At 38.0% G+C, this 22265-nt stretch overlaps 1 protein-coding gene across 2 annotated transcripts in view; it reads right to left on the bottom strand.

The window, feature by feature from the left end:
* The window catches only part of NEGR1 (neuronal growth regulator 1), a 3526818-nt gene that overhangs the window by 1484169 nt on the left and 2020384 nt on the right, over positions 1–22265 (bottom strand). For both annotated transcript variants that reach the window (XM_044085807.1, XM_044085808.1), the window contains exon 3: positions 11757–11882. In XM_044085807.1, coding sequence (XP_043941742.1) covers positions 11757–11882 — 126 coding nt within the window. The remainder of the gene's footprint in view (positions 1–11756; positions 11883–22265) is intronic.

Here is a 22265-nt window from a genome sequence, read left to right as displayed (position 1 = left end):
TGTGTGTGTGTGTATATGTGTGTATATGTGTGTTTATTGTGTGTGTGTGTGTGTGTGTGTGTGTGTGTGTGTGTGTGTGTGTGTGTGTGTGTGTGTGTGTGTGTGTGTGTGTGTGTGTGTGTGTGTGTGTGATGTTGATAGTTGCTGTACTTAAATAATGCCTATGAAACGATGCCCCAGCTGCATATCTTCCTTCCTTTCCTTCACAACTTGCAGTAAGACCAACTTAAGAGAGTAAACAAAGTACCTAATATAACAAGGACACCCCGAGGCCAGGGGCAATGGTGCAGTAATCATTATTAGACCCTCACCGGACTTCGATCCTGAGTTCAGATTCTGTTACAGGAGTCTTCTGCGCTGAGTCTTCATGTCCTTTATATGTCTAAATGATTATTTGTGGGTCTCTATTATCTCCCACATTACAAAAACATACAGGTACATTGATTTTATTATGCTCCAAACTCAGCTCAAATTGTTTACACAGTTCTAGTGCAAGTGGGCATATGCCTTTCAAAGGACTGTCAGTGCATATTGCACTGGATCCTGTCTTATACCCACTGCTAGTATAAAGACTTCAGCTTCCCATGATCCAGAATTAGTTAAAGATGATATTGAAAATTGCTGCAGTTTAAACACATTATTTTTCTGTATATGAAATATTTAACAGGCAATGCCTAAAATAAATAAATGCCTGTTTGTAAGCAGGAAACATTAAAACATCTCCATATGCTTTCACATAAAAAGGCTACAGATGCTGTAGACAAAATTAAGGTCATAACCAAAAGAACATTTCTGAATTTGTTTTATTACACAGGAACCTATTTGACTACAAATGGATGGTTGTTTCTAGCTGAAAATTGTACAGATATTAGTTGTCCTGGTCCACTTCAATAAACACACAACACCGAGTGACATTTGATGACCTTTATTAAACTTCCATAAACATGATTGTTAACCAGTAATTATAAATTGCAACCAACACATGATACAGGTGATAACATCCATCCAATAAAACATAAAATAACCATAAGGGCAGCGTAACCACTCACCCTTGATAAGCAGTGTCCCCCACTTGCTCACTTATCTTTGCACTAACAAGGCGGTGTTCCCATTCACCTTCAATTTATTGAATTACACCACCATCCAAATAAGCAGCTCTGCTTGCTTATTAACTTATCCAACAGAGCAACTGCTCACTTTCCTTCCCAACTTACTGAACTGCACATCCAACACCAGAGGGGGAACGGAAGAGGGAAAGCCTGCCCCTGTTGTCCGCCTTCCCAAATGAAAATAACCACACTCCCACTAATAAAAATGGGGAAGGGCAGGAGGGTAGGAAGTTCATGCCAAAAATGTGACAATTACCTCAATTGCACTTGACAAAACCCTCTAAACCCTATAATACCCTTACCTCATTTCCACCTAAACATCCCTCCATCCCATTTAACCCTATCTTCCCCTTATTCTTAATTCATGCTAATCCATGTATGTAGCCCCAACTTAAAGATGTCCTGGGGTAAAATGGTCTATTCCAAACCTCATTTGTCCTTGTCCACTTCAATAAACACACAACACCGAGTGACATTTGATGACCTTTATTAAACTTCCATAAACATGATTGTTAACCAGTAATTATAAATTGCAACCAGCACATGACACAGGTGATAATAACATCCATCCAATAAAACATAAAATAACCATAAGGGCAGCGTAACCACTCACCCTTGATAAGCAGTGTCCCCCACTTGCTCACTTATCTTTGCACTAATGAGGCAGCGTTCCCATTCACCTTCAATTTGTTGAATTACACCACCATCCAAATCAGCAGCTCTGCTTGCTTATTAACTTATCCAACAGAGCAACTGCTCACTTTCCTTCCTAACTTATTTAATTGCACATTCAACACCAGAGGGGGAACAGAAGAGGGCAAGCCTGCCCCTATTCTCCACCTTCCTAAACAAAAATAACCACACTCCCACTAATAAAAAAAGGGGAAGGGCAGGAGGGTAGGAACTTCATGCCAAAAATGTGACTCCTACCTCAATTGCACTTGACAAAACCCTCTAAGGGCCCACCATACCCTTACCTCATTTCCTCCTAAACATCCCTCCATCGTATTTAACCCTATCCTCCCCTTATTCTTAATTCCTGCAAATCTATGTATGTAGCCCCAACTTAAAGATGTCCCAGGGCAAAATGGTCTGTTCCAAACATCATTTGTCCTTGTCCACTTCAATAAACACACAACGCCGAATGACATTTGACGACCTTTATTAAACTTCCATAAGCATGACTGTTAACCAATAATTATAAATTGCAACCAACACATGACACAGGTGATAATAACATCCATGCAATAAAGCATAAAATAACCATAAGGGCAGCATAACCACTCACCCTTGATAAGCAGTGTCCCCCACTTGCTCACTTATCTTTGCACTAACAAGGCAGCATTCCCGCTCACCTTCAATTTATTGAAGTACACCACCATCCAAATAAGCAGCTCTGCTTGCTTTTTAACTTATCCAACAGAGCAAATGCTTACTTTCCTTCCCAACTTATTGAATTGCACATCCAACACCAGAGGGGTAAACAGAAGAGGGCAAGCCTGACCCTCTTCTCCACCCACTAACCCACTAGCCTGACCAGGCTGTTCCCCCTCTCTCCTACCAAACTTTCAACAATCTAACCACCAGTAAGGCACTAGGCCAAACATCATTCAGTGTAACCATCCTCCCTAACCAAGCTGGATCAAAGTCATTACCTCCTAACCTTATACATAACTAACAAAAAACACCCAGTTACCTAACTGCTGAAAACAACCACCTACCCCTCTCCCATGCTAAGGTAGCAAACAATAACATCATAACCTATCGTGACTACTGCGCATGGTCTTACTAATCCCTGCCACCCAACCAATAAATGTCTCACAATGAATCCAAGTTCATCACCGTCCACTGGCCCACCCATACTAAGTCCACTGCCACTGAAACCATGCCGAAGCAAATGCGTACCACCATGCCACATTGCAGCCTTATTTTACCACTCATTAAGAATTTTTTTCTTTTATGTCCAGTAAATGTAACACCCCACTTAAATCTCTTTTTAAATTCCATTTAGTAAAATGTTGCCATCACACCAACTTCCCATTATAAACAATATCATCCTTAACCACCATCATGGCCGGTAGCAGTATGACTCCAAATATACCACCACCAATAAACCAAGCCAGGCAAAACTAAACACAATATACCAGCAAACTAGAGACTGCCCAATGCCACCAAGTCACACAAAGTCTGTTACACGCTATTACCATCCAGAATGTAGTGAATAAACCTAACCCAGTCTCTCCTGAGAATGCATAACTCAAAGCTAAATCCTCCTATCAAAACCACCATCTGTAGCTCACTAGCCTAATTCACACAACGCAACTCACTAAACCACTACTCCTAATGTCTGCACACTATCTGACCCATTCCAAAGAAGACCACCACTACACATAAAACAGTGTAAAATTCAACCTTAGTGCTCCCCATACAAGATCGAACCAAAACAAGACATTACCTTGTGACAGCAGGGAAGAAAAGCAGAATAAACCAACAACTCCATTTTCAGCTGCACTACTGGCAACCCGTGACCTCCTTTCATGCTGCTCCATCAGCCAAAATGCTCCTTAGCTTCTTCTCTCACCTGTTGAGTCTACATTTCTTCAGGCCCCCACGTAATACCAACTCTGCATGACCCCATCTGCATTCAGGGTAATCTGTAAAAGAAAAGACTGTAAGTACTCCACACACACACATAATCCAATTTCTTAATGACCATTATGTACCACCAAGAGCATATTTCCTACATCCATTGCATAAAATGCAGACACTACTGGATGCAAAAACACCCCTGAAAATTAAGATGTCCTAACAAAGATCCCCATAAAATTACCTCCCACCAAAGTAATGGTACAAGTTACCCATGCAAAATAAAACAAAATATTGCATTAAAACGTCTTATTCTACAAATAAAATTATCACTCTTCTACCAGTGAAAGAGTTTTCAACAAAATTAATACTTAAAGAAAATTAAAACCAGCCCCACTCCTGCTATACAGATGATGACCAAAGATACAAATTCCCCTTATGGCTCCACTTATGTGCCCTCTGGACAAGGACAACATTCACCCATGTCCGTCTTAACTAAAAGCAACAACCATTAACCTAGTAAAGATAATCACAAGGCCTTCTATAGTTATGTAAAGACTCTTCATGGAAATACCCAGATTTGCTCTGAGCTACTGCAGAATGATACCTCCTATACCGAGCCAACAGATATTGCCAATATACTGGCCGGCAGATTCAGTGCCAGCTTTACCCCTCTCTCCCTTCCCAAAGAACCTATCACATTAACAGTAGATTGCCAGGCACCCAGCAATACTGCAAAACATGTTAAAACAGCACTGTCCAAAGTCAAGAATACAGCTTCTATGGGACCTGACAATATCCCTGGCTGTATTCTACATGAATTGCAGAGTGAACTGGCACCTCACCTGTGTGCCCTGTTCAATCACAGCCTCACCTCAGGCTTTGACCCACCAAATGGCACACTGCTACAGCCATCCCTCTCCACAAAGGAGGAGTGACTACAGACCCTGGGAACTATTGCCCCATTAGCTTAATGAGTGTGATATGCAATGCTATGGAACGCATCATCATGGACCTAATAAACAAGGATATAGGGAATCTCCAAACTCTAGATCCCACACAGTTTGGTTTTGTGAAGGATAGATCATGCCTGCTCAACTTGGTCGACTACTTTGTGTTATTCACCAGAGCTGTGGATGAAGGCAAGGTGGTTTCCACAGCCTACCTTGATCTGGCCAAGGCCTTTGATACCCATTCCCTACTCAGGAATCATGAAAAACTCAGTAAGCTAGGCATCAACCCCTATATCACTAGGTGGGTTGCAAATTGTCTCACAGATAGAACCCACAGTGTGAAAGTAGCTGACTCCAAGTCAGACTGCTGACCAGTCATGAGTGGAGACCCACAGGATTCAGTCCTGGGTCCTCTCCTGTTTGGTATATACTTCTCTGAAGTCTAGGCCAAAACAAAGGGACTCTGGCTGACAAAGTTCACAGACAATTGCAAGTTGGGAACTATTATTAACTCCCCAAGTGATGTTGACATCCTAAAGAAAGGCCTCACTGAGACCGACTGGTGTCAGAACCATGGTCTTAAGCTCAATGACAAAAAAATGTGTTGTCATTCCCTTTGGGAAAAACTCGGTTCCTGTGAATTACAACATCAATGGTAGTCCACTGAACACAGAAGGTGTTTTAAGAGATCTGGGAACACAGGTTGACGGCAACCTCTTTTGACCAGCATATTGCCACTGTGGTCAGAAAGTCATTCTATGTGGCGCATCTCATTACTAAGGGTTTTGCATCCAGGAAGAAAGAGGTCATTGTCTCCCTCTACTCTTCCCTCATTAGGCCAGTCATTGAGTACAATGCTTCATTTGGCATGTACCTCACTAGACACCTGCAACAACTGCAGGCGCCACAAAAGTACCTCACAAAGAGTATCCTAAGCCTTAAACACTTGTCCTGTGTGGACAGACTCAAAAAACTCCAACTATTCTCTGTCTCATATTGCCTACTTAGAGGTGATCTCTGCTTGACTTACAAGCCATGTCTGATGCAGATCTGTCAGAAATGCTACATCTAAAGAAATCCCAATCCCTGCACACCACACATTCCAGAGACCTCAACCTCATTACCACAATCAGCCGAACATGCTGGAGGGACAGGTTCATAACCCAGAGACTGCCCATGCTCTGGAATAGACTTCCTATACATGTCAAACAGAGGACCTCAATGGCCCTCTTCAAGAGAGATCTTGATGAGTGGATGGGAAATAGAAAATTCACCCCGGGGATCACTCCAGTGGCTCTACTTGACAGGAGGCACTGGGAACTAAGGTCAGGTACCACAATGCCAGGGTAATCCTATGGGTTAGGCTTGTAAAGGCTCCAGGGCCATTAGCCAAGTACACACCTATGAACGTATGAACCTATGCCATGGGTAGCTACACATCCACCCTACCTGCGAGAACACCAGATGCCTCATGAAGTTCCCTAACCCTGCTTAACCCAGTCCCAAGATACACCCTCTTCACTTGCCGACACATTACCCAAACCACACCAAATACAACATACCTAAAAGAACTGCGAATAAAATAAAATTCCATGTGACCTCATTGTGCACCACTCCAACAACCAGAATATCCAACCCATCAGAAGCAATTGCATCAAACAACTTCCAGCAGACCAGCGACAGTTACTTACTTCACTCTCCCCCACTTGAACACCTTTGTGCACCATTCTATCAATGGAGACAGCCACCGGTACCTGCACTTCCACCACTGGCACACTTCCTTCAGGTCACCAGCTGATGTCCACTCTGCCCTTCCCCACCTGCAAATACAACAAATTAAGCACCTTGCTGTCACGAAAATTGCAAAGTTTCTAGGTATCAATCACACCGCTCTATTCACATCTCCTTGCACATTTGGTCAGACAAGCTGCAACACAAATGCCCTTCAAAACCCCCGCATTCTACAAATAGGGTTAGGCACAATACAAATTAAAGATGGGAAACAAACCCTCTACCCTGTATGTGCATGGCAAGCCAAACACTACATCCTGCCCTTCCCACCTGCATTAACTAGCTGTCCAATCTGAACTATAGTCAGATATTTTGGTCTTTCATAATAACTTAAATTTTTACATCCATGGATATTTCCATTGTACTCTTTCCAGTTTAATCATGCTTGTTTACTTATAGTGTTTCCACAATGTTATTCCATCCTCAGGTTTGGGTATAATGTAACTAACAAACAATGATGTCATTATTTTTGATTTTCTAAACTTTATAAATCTTTTTGTACGACCTATAGTTCTATAACTATTACCAACCAATTGGTTGATATGATTAGAAAACTCATAGCAGAATCTACCCATATAACCAGGTCATCAAATGAATCTACAGTTTCAATTACTGTGTGCTGTATTAAATTTTCACCTTTCAATTTATGCCTATAAAATTGCATATGCTTATTTCTTGATGTATTTATCAGCATACTATTCTCCTTTGCTCAAACGGTCAATTTAGTCAAGTTATTTTGCAGATATGCCTTATCTGTAACACCTGCAATTAGTTTACCCGATTTCGGGTCGGCTGCATATAGACTGCAGGACACCTAAACAAGTAAGGGTCTAGGACAGAGCCCGGTGGGACACCCTGACTGTAACCAAGGATTTTGCCTGTCCAGTTGCTGTATGATATTTGCCATGTCCTATTTGCCAGCCATGCACCTATCCATCTTACCAAGGGTAAATCAATTTCTAGTTGTATTAATTTATTGGTCAGTGTTATATGTGTGACCCTGTAAAATGCTGACCTTAACTCTATATGAATTACATCACAGCATAATTTTTTTCATTCATAGCTGTTATTATATTGTTATAAACCCTCAGGTTAAAGGCGGTACTAGATCTGCTTTCAACATATGCATGCTGATATATGGTTTCAAGTCCGGACATTCTATGAACATCTGTAAACTGTATTAATTCACAATCTCTCATCCTGTCAAAGTCTCAAGAAAACATGGTTTCTGGAAAATGTACTGTAAAACAAACCCATCACTTCAGCTACTCTACAAATTTAAAAGAGAGCAATATGTAAAATCATAGCTCTCAACCTTCTATCTCCAAAATGAAGAACACTAGCCCTAATAATGTGGAACCATGGGCAAAAATTTGGCTTACAATCAACTTCAGCTTGGAAGGTCACAGGATAGTTAAAAGACATGACAAAAGCCTCAAGTAATAGGGGAAACAAGGATCTGAAAATAGGGACAGATTTGCTATTCCTCTTATAAACTTCAGAATTTATCAGAATAACAGGATTTATGTTAACACACATTAACTGAAGGAACTGAAGTCTGAAACCCAAATATGTCATTATTTAATGATTTAGTCCTAAGTAATTTGCCAGAAAACTACAAATTTTATGAGGAATAGACCCAAAATATGAGGCCAATATTTGGACATTCTGCGAAAATCTGTACAGTTGAAAGGTGTGCAAGTGTGATAGACTGCTCTACCTCCCCCTCCTGCCCTCATGGCCCATGTCAACATTCAATAAATCCAGCTGTGGCTGTTAAGCAGCATCAAACATCTATGCACCAATTCCTGTTATCAAGTTGAAAGTGTGCCAACCCCCCGCCCGACTGATAAAGCTCCATTGCACATGTGGATGAAGCAGACATTATGCCAGGACTACTAAATCTGAAACATCTAGGTGAACCCAGTTATTCTCATGCCTTGCCAATAGCCACCTTCACACCCTTCCCCACATGTTCTCATCACCTCAAACACAAACTCACGGCCTAAGCTCAGAAAGGACAAGAACTCGAGACTAGAACACAACTCTCCCTAACATTCACCCCAAAGGCAAGAATCCGGCAGCCTTGTCTCTGAACCACCACTCATGCAAATTCAAACCCTTCAGCAACAGAAAACCAAATTTGACCCAACAATTGCAAAAACTGCTACCAAGATCCCTCACAGCACCAGCTGCACACAACACTGAACACAATGCCCCCATTTTACCCAACATGTGCAGAGACTGACCATACTCCAAAACCCCACAAATAACTGAAAGTCACGTAATTAGAAAACAGGGACACTCACCAAATTGCAGGCATCACCAATCTTTTTCCCCAAGCCAGGTTACTCACCCTAGGACAGATCAAATGGCCAACATACCATCGGAGCTGAGTACATTTCGGTGTTCTCTATCTTGTTAAAATTGCCATCGTACATTGCGGTTACTGTTTGCCATACTTCCGCCTTAAGGGAAAAGCTGTACGTCCGAGAGGCCCACTCCCACCAACTTCTCTTTCCCCCTGTGAAAGGATGTACCAGGTTAACAAACTGCAAAAAAAAAAAAAAAAATACATACTGTACCATGAAAATGGTAATGCCCCACTCCACTGACAATTTGCCACACCGTGCATGCGCTGAGCAGCCATTAGTCTCCCTTACTCAAAAACCCTTGAAACCAAGAAAACATCATCCCCCACAGCTCCCATGGCAGCATTCACATTCTTATCTACAGCTTAGGAAGTTAGTAGAACAACAGGTATTGATGCAGTTTACTAAGGATTTTTTTTCCCCCCAGACTACAGTTTACACAAATTTGCCAGAAACCACAAATCTGAGTCACCTAGGGCCTTGTTACTCATAGGTGCCTTGCAGCCCGTGAAAATATTGTAAAGCCAGACCACAGCCGCAGCACTGTACTCCAAACCACCATTACCCAACCTTTACCTTACCTGTTGGAAAATATTACATTCCAACACCTCACGAAGACCATAGCAATCTACAAAGCAGCTAGACTTACCGCAAAGAGCTAAAGTGTACACCAATGTGTAAACTTAAGTGGTATGTCTCACATTCCTAATTTGTGCACATGTTAACCTTCCGAGTGGTCACCTAGAAACCAACGACCATTACTAATAACCATTACTCTGTACTTCAGACTATATTGTAATCAACGCAACCCCTTTATACTTACTCACGAATAATACTGGGGTTATTTGGTTGCACTGTGAAAAATGAAGAGACCCACAAATTTAAGACTGGCTCTAATGATGAGCTTACCGAACCTCAGCTAACCTTTATTTGACTGAAAACACAAGGATTTCACAAAACAGAGCTTAGTAAAGCTCATCTGCAGAAGTAACCAGAGACTCCAGAAGTAAATGTACAGCCTAGGAAAGACGGCCGCTCTCCACTGCCGCCCACTGCAGCTAGATTGTCAAGCCTACTAAACAGCACAGAGGTACAGACTATATCTCACATCAAGAGTGTCGCTACATGGTCAATCACAATTCCCATTCTGTTACTATCTGCCCCATGTCAACTGAAACTACCAATGTAGGGGAACAATGGGATGAGAGACAGACAGAGACAGAAAGAGAGAATCAAACACCTTACAACCACCATTGACAATAAAGCCCAGAATATAACCACCCAACCACCAATTATCACACTACTTAAGTCCTGTCTTGAGAATACACACCACTACTCCTTGCCACACCTACCACATGATCCGAATCCCAGGCCCACCAAAATGACGCTACCTCATCCATCATCAACCCACTAATAATTATCACACATCCAGACTACCTCTACCAAAATTATAACAAATAATAACTCTACACCCATGCCATTCCCAAACACTTCACACTAATCATGGCTACTTATTGGTCATCATGGACATCATACTTGCAGTAGCAAGTTCACGCCAAAAATGTAACTCCTACCTCAATTGCACATGACAAAACCCTCTTAAGCCCCACCCTAACCTTATCTCATTTCCTCCTAAATATCCCTCCATCCCATTTAACCCTATCCTCCCCTTATTCTTAATTCCTGCTAATCTATGCATCTAGCCCCAACTTAAAGATGTCCCAGGACAAATTGGTCTGTTCCAAACCTCATTTATATGTCTAGACTTATGTACTCAGTAGATCCAGTCCTGAAATGTGCCATACTAATTAATGGAAAAGACCATTCATTTTTTAAAAGTTTTTAAGTATCTAAATTATTCTCAGCTGCGGAAATGAAAGTCACAAAGCTCAGCTGGTTATCCACTTTGTTCATGGGATTCTTTCAATCTATGTGACTAACTTTATAGCTATATAAAGTCTTCAAAAGCTAATTACTACAAAGCCATGTGAATCCCCTGTACGAAAATACAGCTTTTATGTAAAAAGATCAGCACTGCACCCTTGTCAGATTCATGAGCACATAATCAACCAACATCTTGATTACATTTTACCTGTGCACATACAGAGTTTCCAAGGAAGGACAATTTATGAACATTCATATGCATTTTGAATGCAAGTGTGAAGATAACTTATCACACATCCAGACTACCTCTGTATCTGAAAAAAGTCTAGTTCAAACGCACAAATCATATGAACTAGCTCCATGGAACAATAACATTTTAATTGATTTTAAGAATCGGTATTTCATGGAATTACTTTCAGTGCAAGTAGAATAAATTGGTCCTCAGCTGCAAAGCTTTGTGCTGAACATCTGCATACCACATATTTAAAACATTCATTGGTTCTCTTTGTAAACATGATGACAATGTGTGCACAATTAGAATTCCTAGTAAGTCACATGTTCATATCTTTGTTATTTGGTGCTTGACTACACCAATAATATAAGATGAAAACTCATTAGCTTGCTGTTGTCTTTTGAAATATACTGGTAAATTAGCTCCAGAAAGTCTTATAAACCTCACCATTGTTCTTTGAGTACAAATGGTAGCCTGCTACTAAGGATGTGCTACACTATACAATGCATTAATATCTTTCAAGGATAAGACTCATCATATATTCGATTAACTCCAACTTAATCATTAGCCTTTCTGATAAACATTCCACATTCATGCTCTCTGAGTCACACATGAGGGAAACAAGATACACTACCACTCCATGAGTTGTTTCAAACTCTGCTGGTAATTTCATAGTCCTAATTGCCTTAAACCCATAAACCCAAAAAGCAAATATGTTAATAACAAATGTAATGTTTATGAAAAAGAATGTTTCCTGGTGATCAGACTGCGGAACACAGAAACATTTTGTTCCAGAGACACAACTTCCATTTGAAAATTTTTTACTAACCTGATGGGGAAATATGTCTCCAGGTAATAGAGGGATCAGGCTTTCCACTGGCTAAGCACATAAGTGTCACATTGTTCCCTTCATTTACACCCATGTTTGTGGAGATGTCATATATTTTTGGAGGAACTGTAATGACAAAAACAAAGACATTAAACCAACTAATCATTTATCATGACTATTTCTAAAAGACTGATAACAATGTATTATTAACTATTAATGCTCACATAAATATCTCAATATTAGTCACATTTGACAACCAGTCTCACTCTATCATGCCATTTATAAAGGGAAACTTGACAGTGAAGGACAATGGCAGACATTCTGAATTAAACCTACAAAGTTCAGTGAACACCAGTGTGTCATTCATTTTCTGGATTTATGAACTCTTATATCAGGAAATTGTTAGAATGAAAAATGATTTTTTTCATTGCAGCACAGTGCATTTAGCTATTTAGCTTACAATGCAAAAGTCAAACAATCTTGTTGGACAAATGCTATAAAACACTACAGACCCAAAAATCCTCAAATGTACAGAAAGAATGAAAGAAAGAAATATATATCTATATCTCTATCTATATAGATAGACACACACATACATACACACATTTACACACACACACACACACACACACACACACACACACACACACATGCAAAGACACATACATTTAAAAGGTTATCAACATGTTTAAGGACAAGGATTTTCTATTTTTAAATTAAGGATACAACACCAAAATGAAAATGATTTGCATGAAATAATCTAGCATTTCTACTTGAAGTTACAAAAATGATTAAGTAAACAAATAGCTGTGTAACAAATAGCTGTGTCAGCTCTGCTGCTATTAAGTAGTGAACATTAAATTAGAGCACTAAAAAGATAAACATACACCTGGAAAGATACTGCTACCTCAAACAATGAGAGTGTCAGCATCAAAGATATGGAAGATTTTAGGGATAAAAGACAGTCGCAAAAAATAGACAAGGAACCTTTAATCAAAGGTGCAACAGGAGTTCTAGCAGCAAAAATAAAAGCTCATTCAATGGCAAAAAGTATTTTTCCAACCAACAGTACGTGCTTTGTAAAGACTAAATAGGAATACACATGCTGTCAATCCATCAATATAAGAAGTCATCAGAGAAGAAAGGTGGAAGATTTTAAATCTATTCACGTGGTGGCTAGATGGCAACATAAAGATGCAAAACTTCAAGGACTTTTAGTGTACACAACACAGGATGCCCATAGTACGGATTTGGAATCCAGTATAATTTATGAGTATTGTTACATGAGATCAAGAAACATTCTGTTTCTATATAACTTCACTCTTCATGCTTTAAACTGAACATATAATCTGAATGCTGCAATAATACAGGTTCCTTTAAAAGAATATCCATCTAAACTTAAGGCAATACACAGACTTTGTCTCAAGGTGAAGATAATTCCTTAGATCTAATTTTCAGTACAAGAGAAAGGGTTATTTTCATCTCCAAAATCCAGCTTCACTCTACAGATGGAAGAACATAATTTGCTTGGAGTAATCAATGAACTACCCTAAAGAATAACAGTAGCTAAGGATAGAAAAGTGATGTTTTCATGCTGATTGGCAGATATTGCACAGTTGTGCTTATATGACATACTTTTGGATTAATGCCTGTTCAGTCAATGTGCGAAGTTTAAACTGCTTGCTACATCTAAGGTTACAGATTTATTTTATCAGAGGAGATTAATAGGTTCATAAGCTCATAGGTAGTCACTAGGCTTGCAGCCCAGGGGACTATTGGGAGCCTAGCCTAAATTTCCAGTTGCCCTAAAGCATTGACTTGTTAAGAGAATTGCACAGGTTGAGACAGTAGGCAAACATCATCAGAGTAACTAAAATCCTGTACTACAAGGAGCTACAGCTCACAGACTTAAATCTCTAGATCAACTGTCAGACTACAAGTGCTCGCTTACCCCTATACACCCATTCATCGGTTCATGGATACCAAATTTGCACTCCAGGGATTATTAAGGAGGCCAGCCTAAATTTCCAACTTCCCCCAGCACTATCTGGTTAACTGACTTGCTCAAGGTCACACAACATGCAAATAAGAGCTGAGGGAATCAAACCCTGCATTCTCTTGTCTTGCTGTTGCTATTCTTTAAATACATAGGTTACAAAGTTTCATACTTGACCTAGACTGCAGATGCAATCTGAGTTTACTTTTCACAGAGGCTAAAAATGTGTTATGGAGTTCATGGATAGAGTGGCACATTTAAGGAGTTGCTTTTGCTCACACCTTTTCCTTAATGGTATTAGTATATTCATTTAGTACGTTTAAGTAAAAGGATGTAGGCAACCCACTTCCCAAATATCAAAGGAGCAGAGGGCCATGCCCCCGAGTAACTTTTTTTACCTAGTTTTCCTGGTTATTGATATTTGTGCTGCATTCTTGTGTCTTTATTAGTGACCACAACGCTACTTGTGATTTGATATCAGTCCACTGCAGATACTGATCACAGTCACCAGAAAGTAAGATTCAGCCTATAGTACTATAAAATTTATTTAACAGAAGCAGAAACAGTTCCAGCGTTCAGTTAAACAACGAACAAAAGCAAAAGTATCGAACGCTGATCCTCTGTGTCTTGACATGCCAACCTCAAAATAAGGCCAAAACAAAAACGGTAAAAAACTGAAAAAACTGTCTGGAGTAAAATAAAAACAAGTGTTTATCGTCCAATAATTCAAGCGCTTTCACTCACTACAATGCGAGCTTCATCAGAACTCCATAAAAATGTTTGGATAACATTTAAATAAACTCGTTGGCACCAAAATGCACTGTGTTAAACCTCCAGAGCCCAATTTGAATGGATGTGTTAAGATTTGAGAATGTATTCTGTAATTAACATTATGGTCCTTTTAGCCAGTTGTGATGATGCTACATTTACTGACATGAAAAGTGATATCATTATTACTCTACCAGTTGCATAGTTATATAGACCCTCTTGGAGGGTCTCAACATATTTCGTTGAAATAATTATGTTACCCATTTTAGAATAATCAGCACTTATGATTATCTATAGCCCACTTTCCACTTTTGTATATGAAAAACAGGATTAACAAGAATGGCAAAGACAGTTATTGTCCATTTATTGCTAACTGCACACAAACTGAAACACAGGGACCCATGATTCAATTTGTGAGTAGTTAACAATAAATGGCAATGATGCTATTTGCCATTTTCATGAATCTTCTTTTTCAAGGGCATTTTTCTTACTGAATATTAGTTTGCGTTTTTATCATCCACCAACAACTGGCATTTTTTTTTATTTTTTGTAGCGAAAAATAGACCAAAACTAAGTATCTCCTGTACAGAGCCCTGCAGGACCCCACTGGTAACCCATTTTAGGATAGGTAAGTTACTCCCATCTTGACTTGTTGTGTGTTATCTGTTAACTATTATTTTATCCTTTGACTTATATGTGACTTGATATTTAATACTGTTGATTTGTCAATTATTCCCTGAACTTGGACAGTGGTGAATGTCATTTATGTATATTAACATGCAAGGCCTTCTTCAAATGCTGCTGGTACCTCTTCAGAGACTGCTACAACATTTGAAAAGCAAGATGCTACTTTAACAACTATATACTGTTCAGTATTTAACAGATAATATGTATATAATGCCATTTTACAAAAAGTTCTCCAGGAGCATATCCACAGTTTTACATAAAGAAATGGTCAGTCTGATTGGCCTAAAACTGTTTGGGCCTAATATGACCCCCACATACACACTCACTCTTTGTGAATGGGAACCTAGGTCAAAAACATGTCCATGTGCTAATATTTTGTTTAACATGGTTTATAAAGATTTAGTCCACATTTCTTTTTTGCCTTGCAGGAAAACACTATACATACAGGAAAGCATTATGCACATTGTTTTGTCCCATGGAGCTTAAGTTTTAAATGTTACATGCAACAGCAATAATCATGTCTGTATTTACAGCAGGACTATCACTCCTTAAGACTTTGACATATTCAAGTCATGTGCCTCGGTGGTCATTTCATCAGTTTCTCATAATATGACACAGTCTCAATTTTTTACCTGGGATTTTCTGTTGCAATTAAAGGATGTCTGATTACTGCTTTCAGCCTTTGAAATGTTATGATTATGATATTATTTTAACATTTCAAAGTAAGTAATATCTCTTTTTTTTTAGTTTGACAGGAATAGCCTCTTATGATGTCTTGGTATTGTTTGGAGCTGAATTCCTTACCTAAGTTGCTTGCAATTTAATGGCAGAAAAAAATGAAAATGCTGGATTTGTTTATTCTCCTAAGATGTAATGCAATTGATAAAATATCTACTCTTCAAACTTTGACTAATAATGTTATAACTGAGTAACACACTGATGAGGAATATCTTGTCAAATGCCATAACAGGAGATGATGATACAAATGCACGGTCACTGTTAACGAAAAACGAATTTTACAGGAATCATTGCGATTTGTTTGTCATTACAAACTTTTGTATTACTGTTGTTAAGGACAGGTGACTTGCAAAGTATTGCATGGTAATAGCTGAAAATTTGCTGATATTGAAAAAAAATTATCAGCAATATTTGCATTCTGTATTATAATTTGTGAGTTAATATTAAGTATGTCATTAGTTTTGCAAATAATTCTCATATTTCTATGGATACCTTATCAAATGAGCATCCAGAAAAGAAATGCTTTCATTAATATGAAATCTCAAATGTGGCTGAAAAAAGTAAGGTCAACAGGTCCATAAGTAGTTATGACGTATGCAGTCCAGGAGATGATAAAGGAGCCTAGCCCAAATTCACAAATGCCCCAAAGCAATGTCTAGTCATGTGACTTGCACAGTAGGTGAATGAAAACTGAGAGAATGAAATCATGTAACTCAGGAAGTAACTTTTTAAAAGCTTATAGCATTAATCATGTATTTACTGCCTGACTACTAAACTGTCAGGGTTTCCAGGACATGAAAAGGCTTTTGTGAAAATTTGGATATGGTATCTTTTAGTGATTCCCATTTAATATGTGAACCATTACTTCAGAGCTGGACTTACAGAAACACTATGTCCAGCTTGGTGAAAGTAGCAAGGCCCCATACCCCTATGAAGTGTGCTTTGACCTCTTCTCCTGTGAATGTGATAATAAAATCTTTCAGGGTTTGAGGGAAAGTAATTAATTTTGAGAAAATAGCCCACTGATTACATTATATCAACTGAACAAATAAATAATGGAAAATGTATTGAAAAAAATAAGCATGGATATTTTTACATCATATATTATATATCATACATCATACTGCAGTATTGATATATAAAGGCTTTGAATGTATTGACTATTATCAATGAGCTGAATAGTTTTTGCTGAATAACCTCAGGGTTTGAACCTTTATAAGTTTATAGTTTATAGTTTAGTACTAAGCTAACTGCCCTTGCGAGCCATTTTAAGCCTGGCCAATTATCCCTTGTGAGACTCAAACCCTGCACCTTGTGTTTGTAAGGCAAACACCTTAGCCATTAAGCCACTCTCCCACTGCAATTACCTTTAACTAAATACTTATATTGTCATGCCTCTGTTTATTTAGCATGATTATTTTCAGAGAAGCCTTAGAAATATGTGGCTGTATTTAAGCCACAAGACGTATGAATTTCCATAGCTACTGGGAGTGAATGATCCAATTTTCTTGATATTTTTCTCATTCAAACAAGGTATTGCAATGTCTAATTTGCTATAATGATATAGCTGTGAAGTAAAATTGAGAAAATGGGTTCCACCAAAGTTAGAAATCTAAGGAAAGTACTCAAAAGTCTCTGATGATTCCTTGTAAACCTCAACTATAAGCTGTGGCACAAATATTTTACTGTGTACACAGACTGGGCCATAATAAATAAAAATTTCATAAATAATGAATTATTGTTTCACATTTCCAAGATCATAATAATTTTGTTTGGTTACTGTTAAAAAAAAACTCGGTTCATCTTCTCAAACTGAAAAGAAACTTCTTGGGCAACAGAGGAAGACAATGATGTAAAAGGAAATATTGTACCTATAAGGGAAGATAGCTTCTGTTTTTGTAACATGTATATAGTTTTGTGTGTCTGTTATGAATTAATAGGAGTTAGAGGAGGCTGAAAATGAATTTAACTTTTTGTTTTTTAAATGTTATTATTGAAGTGAAAAGTCTGGGAAAATATGGGTTCAAATAGCAATGAGAAGCAATTACTGCATACAAGATCAGTCCGCCAAGAATTACAGTTTGCATGTAAATTGCAATTCATTTAAGGGAACTGTCATGCAGAATATGTAAAAGTAATAGGATTTTATTGACTGCCTTACCAATTTTATCACAGAACATGAATGGCATAGCAGATGTAGATAAAAAAACAAGAGTACTAAATTATATTACAGTGTATAGGGTACAAATTATAATGTTAAAAGAAATACATTTAGGTAGAAATGCTGATGAAACTTTGGCAACAAAAGTATTGCTGTAAGGATATTCAGCAAAGACACAGTGGCAATTGAAAAGTGGGTAATAATACTAATTGGAATGTGATATCTATCCAGTGTACAAGTAGTAGCATACATACTGAAAGCAAGGGCTGGGAGGATGGCCTAATGGTTAAGGTGTTTGCCTTACAAACACAAGGTGCAGGGTTTGAGTCCCACAAGGGATAATTGACTAGGCTTAAAATGGCTCACAAGGGCAATTAGCTTAGTACTAAACTATGAACCTAGGAAAAGGGACAAAATAATCAAAATCAGAAATAGAAGCACACAACAAATAAGAGGTGGGCTCACCCCCCTACTATCATTGACAACATCTTGAAGAGCACATTATAAACATTGAATTAATAAGGACAAGCTTGACAGCAAAATAATGAGCTAAGTTATATTCTTCAGATGTGAAAGCTTTAAATATGGTGATAAAGTCTACACCGCACAACCTACTGATGATGCAGAAGAGTGCAACTGGTCGATTTGCTGCTACAGAGATCTCACAGAACAAATATTCAGATTTCTTCCAGGGTATTTCAGACAAATAATTTGAAAAAATAGTCTAGGACAAGCCTGTCTTCAAACAAATCAGAATGATTCCATTTGCATTCAAGCCTTCAGCTAGTCTTCCTGTGTTCATGATGTTAAAGGTTTAACCACAATTTCAATGTGATTGGTTAGATTGCACTTACAAAGTTTGGTTTATAATATTACCTGAGGAAGTCAGGGATTCATTTGACATCCTCCCAACTATTCTGGACTTACTTCATTAAAATCTTGAATGTGGCTGTAAAGACGAGTTTAAATACATTTGGATTTATCACAAGTCTCTTATATTGCATTAGGCCCTTGTCTGGAAATTGCATACCAGACTAGTCAACTAAGAGTTTAATAATCAAGTCTCCTGAACACATGATAGAGTCCACTACCAGACCACTAGTCATAACCACAAACTGGAGCACTAAGTGAAATATACTGTTAAATATGTTTACTGGGGCTCTTTCCCCTTGGGTCTCCACTAAAAATCAGTTGCTTACTATCACTGCAACGCAAATAGTTAATAACCATTTCTTTTTTGCAATTATTTTGTATTGTAATTGTTATTTAATATTTGTATATTGTCACTTTATCTTTACTTATGTTTGCTGGGGATTTTACCCTCTGGTCTCCACTGAAAATGGGTTTCTTTGCAAACTCAGTTGGACTAACCTGGTTAACAAATGTGAAATAAAATAAAATAAATAAATAAATAAATACATAAATAAAATAAAGTATCTGAGTAGTAGCGGTAATCACTTGATCAAAATCCAATCCCTTCTCAAAACAGAAGACTTCTTTAACAAAAAACACTGACTCCTCATCAGCACTGATGTTGAAGTGCCCCAGTATCATCCACTTAGGACCACAGGCACTGAGGAGCCAATAAAGTAAACTCTTGTAGGAATATCATCACACAGCAGGGTGGATGGTAGCACAGGAGGTAACCAGAGCTTGCTACAGTATCTATGGCAAATTCAAAAGAATAAATACATTGAATTCTGATCTTCTCCTTCCAGGAGTAGTAGAATGATAAATAATTGTAACCCCATCCCTCATCTGCAGAGGCCATAGATGGTGAATTAAAGAAATCTGAAGAGGTACAAAGGCTATGAGGGTAGGGCTGATACTGTCAAGAATACAGGATTCAGTGATTAATTTTAGATTCCAGCAAACCTAATCAAATACTGGTCTTGCTATAACCAGGCCTGGCATTAAACTGCAACATCCAAGCTGACACCTCAGTAAAGTAGATCCAATCTAACTGTCCAACATTATGTGAAGAAACAGTGGGTGTCTCACTCAAGACTCCACCATCGAGGGCCTTACAAATAAATGGTATCAGTTCTGACCCAGAACCCTGAGGTCCTCAGTACAGGCAGCAATAATATTAAGCCATAAGATTCCAAGAGATGCATAGTTAAAAAACAAGACTGCAACCAATTCTTTCTCATTATTACCAATAACTCATTTAAATTACATACTTAAAAATAATAATAAAGTCAGTAAAAAAAGGAACTCCACATCTTCCAAAATAATCCTAATACTCCAGAAAATATGGCTGAAATAAAATACACTAATGCTTGCATACCTAATGAAACTGCAAAAATACATCATGAAATCAGTTTGAACATCAATATTAGTAGGTAATAACTCATATTTATTTAACTGTATTACAAAACTAATCAGAAAAAAATCAGTGAATGTAGCTTTCCTTTGCATTTCTTGTTCATTCATTTAAAACAAAATTCTGGGCCAGCACAGTTCCAGGCAGAGAAAGATGTCCAGATGACAAAACAAACTACTTAGCCAAAATATCAGGAAGTCAACAGCTAACACATAACGATGCTTAGAGTTGGTTCACAATAATACTGTTCACACTGACTCTAAAGGAAAGACTAATTTCCTAACTGGCAAATATAGTACACATTTTACTTCATCCACAGTTATAAAATTCTGCAAAGATTCCACAGTGTCAGCCACTCCAATATTTATTATTGAACACGTCCTGTCAAAAACAATCTACACCCCATCCATTGTGATTATCAGTACCAAATATAGTTATCTGGACCCATACTTGACCTACTTAAACCTAAGCCCCTCCACTGCCAGAAGGATGGAAAACTTCAATTTGCAATAGAGTAGCAGAAGAGTGGCCCAACTCTGGACTCTGGTAACTATAGACCCATTAGTTTCACTAGCCACATATGCATGTCCTTGGTATATATTATATTAAATCTCAATAATTTGGACATTTGGAATTACTTTTCCCTGGATTATTATCTATTCTGCTTTGCCCAGGGTGGTCTGTGCCTTCTTAGCCTCTTTAATTTCTTCTGAAAAGTCTATGAAGCAATGGGTGGGGGTTGTGCACAACTATTAACATATCTAGGCCTGGAAAAGGTCTTTGACAATATTCCCCATGCAGGCATTATTGACAGACTTGAAAATCTGAATATAAATTCACATACTGTGTAGTGGATAGATAACTGATTGACAAAATCATGTGATTAGAGTTGCAGTTGCCAGTTCTGAAAAAAAAAAAAAGGTTACCGATTGTGTAGTCTGGGACTTACTGCTGGAATCTATTTCATTTTAAATATGTTTTGTAGATATTCAACCCATCACTCCTGGCATGTGACTATCAATGTTTGAGGATGAGTGTAAATTGGTTTTTATTCTTCATTTCTCTTCTGACTCATTATTGCTCCAACATGGACTAGACTATATTATTAATTAGTATAAGATTAGTAATCTCAAATTAAATATAAAAAAATGTAGTACAGTTCATTGTCATACACAAAAAAAAATCAAAATCATACCATATATGTGTTACATCCCTCCAATATGTGTTAAAATAGATTTAGACATTCTTCTTGATACTCCCTTATCATTTGACCATTATGTTCTAATGGTAGTTTAGAAATCATTCTGTCTGGTTCAAAAAATTTCCTAAAGCATCTCTTCTAGATCCAAAGAAGCCTTAATTCCCCATTACTCAACTAACCCATTACCATACCTTTTTGCCTTATATTTTTGGTCCGTTTTTCATAAAATTATGGCTTTCTGGCAAATTAGTGGCAAATCATTAAAGACTGAAGTTAGAAAATAATGACAGACATTTGAGTTTTAGACTTCATACCCTTTTGGAAAGTTATGCTAATGTAAAACCTGTTATTATATCAACTTTCTAAGTTTGTAAGAGCAATATTTCAACACTGTCCCTATTTGTACCACTTTTTTAATGGCTTTGTCTAGATTTCCTACTCTAAGAGGTTGAGAGGTATGCCCATTACTGAATTTAACTCTTCTTTTGGATTGCATTTGTCTAAAAATATCACTCAACTATAGACCTCAGAGATTCATAACTATAAGAAACAATGTCTTTGAGACCATCAGTGGTCTGGAAAAACTGACAACCTTCTCCCTGTGCTAGGTCTCATAGAACTACACATGGTGA

This window comes from Protopterus annectens, chromosome 10.part0 (genome assembly GCF_019279795.1).
Source record: "Protopterus annectens isolate FY-2018-M chromosome 10.part0, PAN1.0, whole genome shotgun sequence".
Lineage (NCBI taxonomy): Eukaryota > Metazoa > Chordata > Ceratodontiformes > Protopteridae > Protopterus > Protopterus annectens.
Note: the sequence above shows the minus strand (reverse complement) of the source record. Positions and strands in the feature narration are given on the sequence as shown.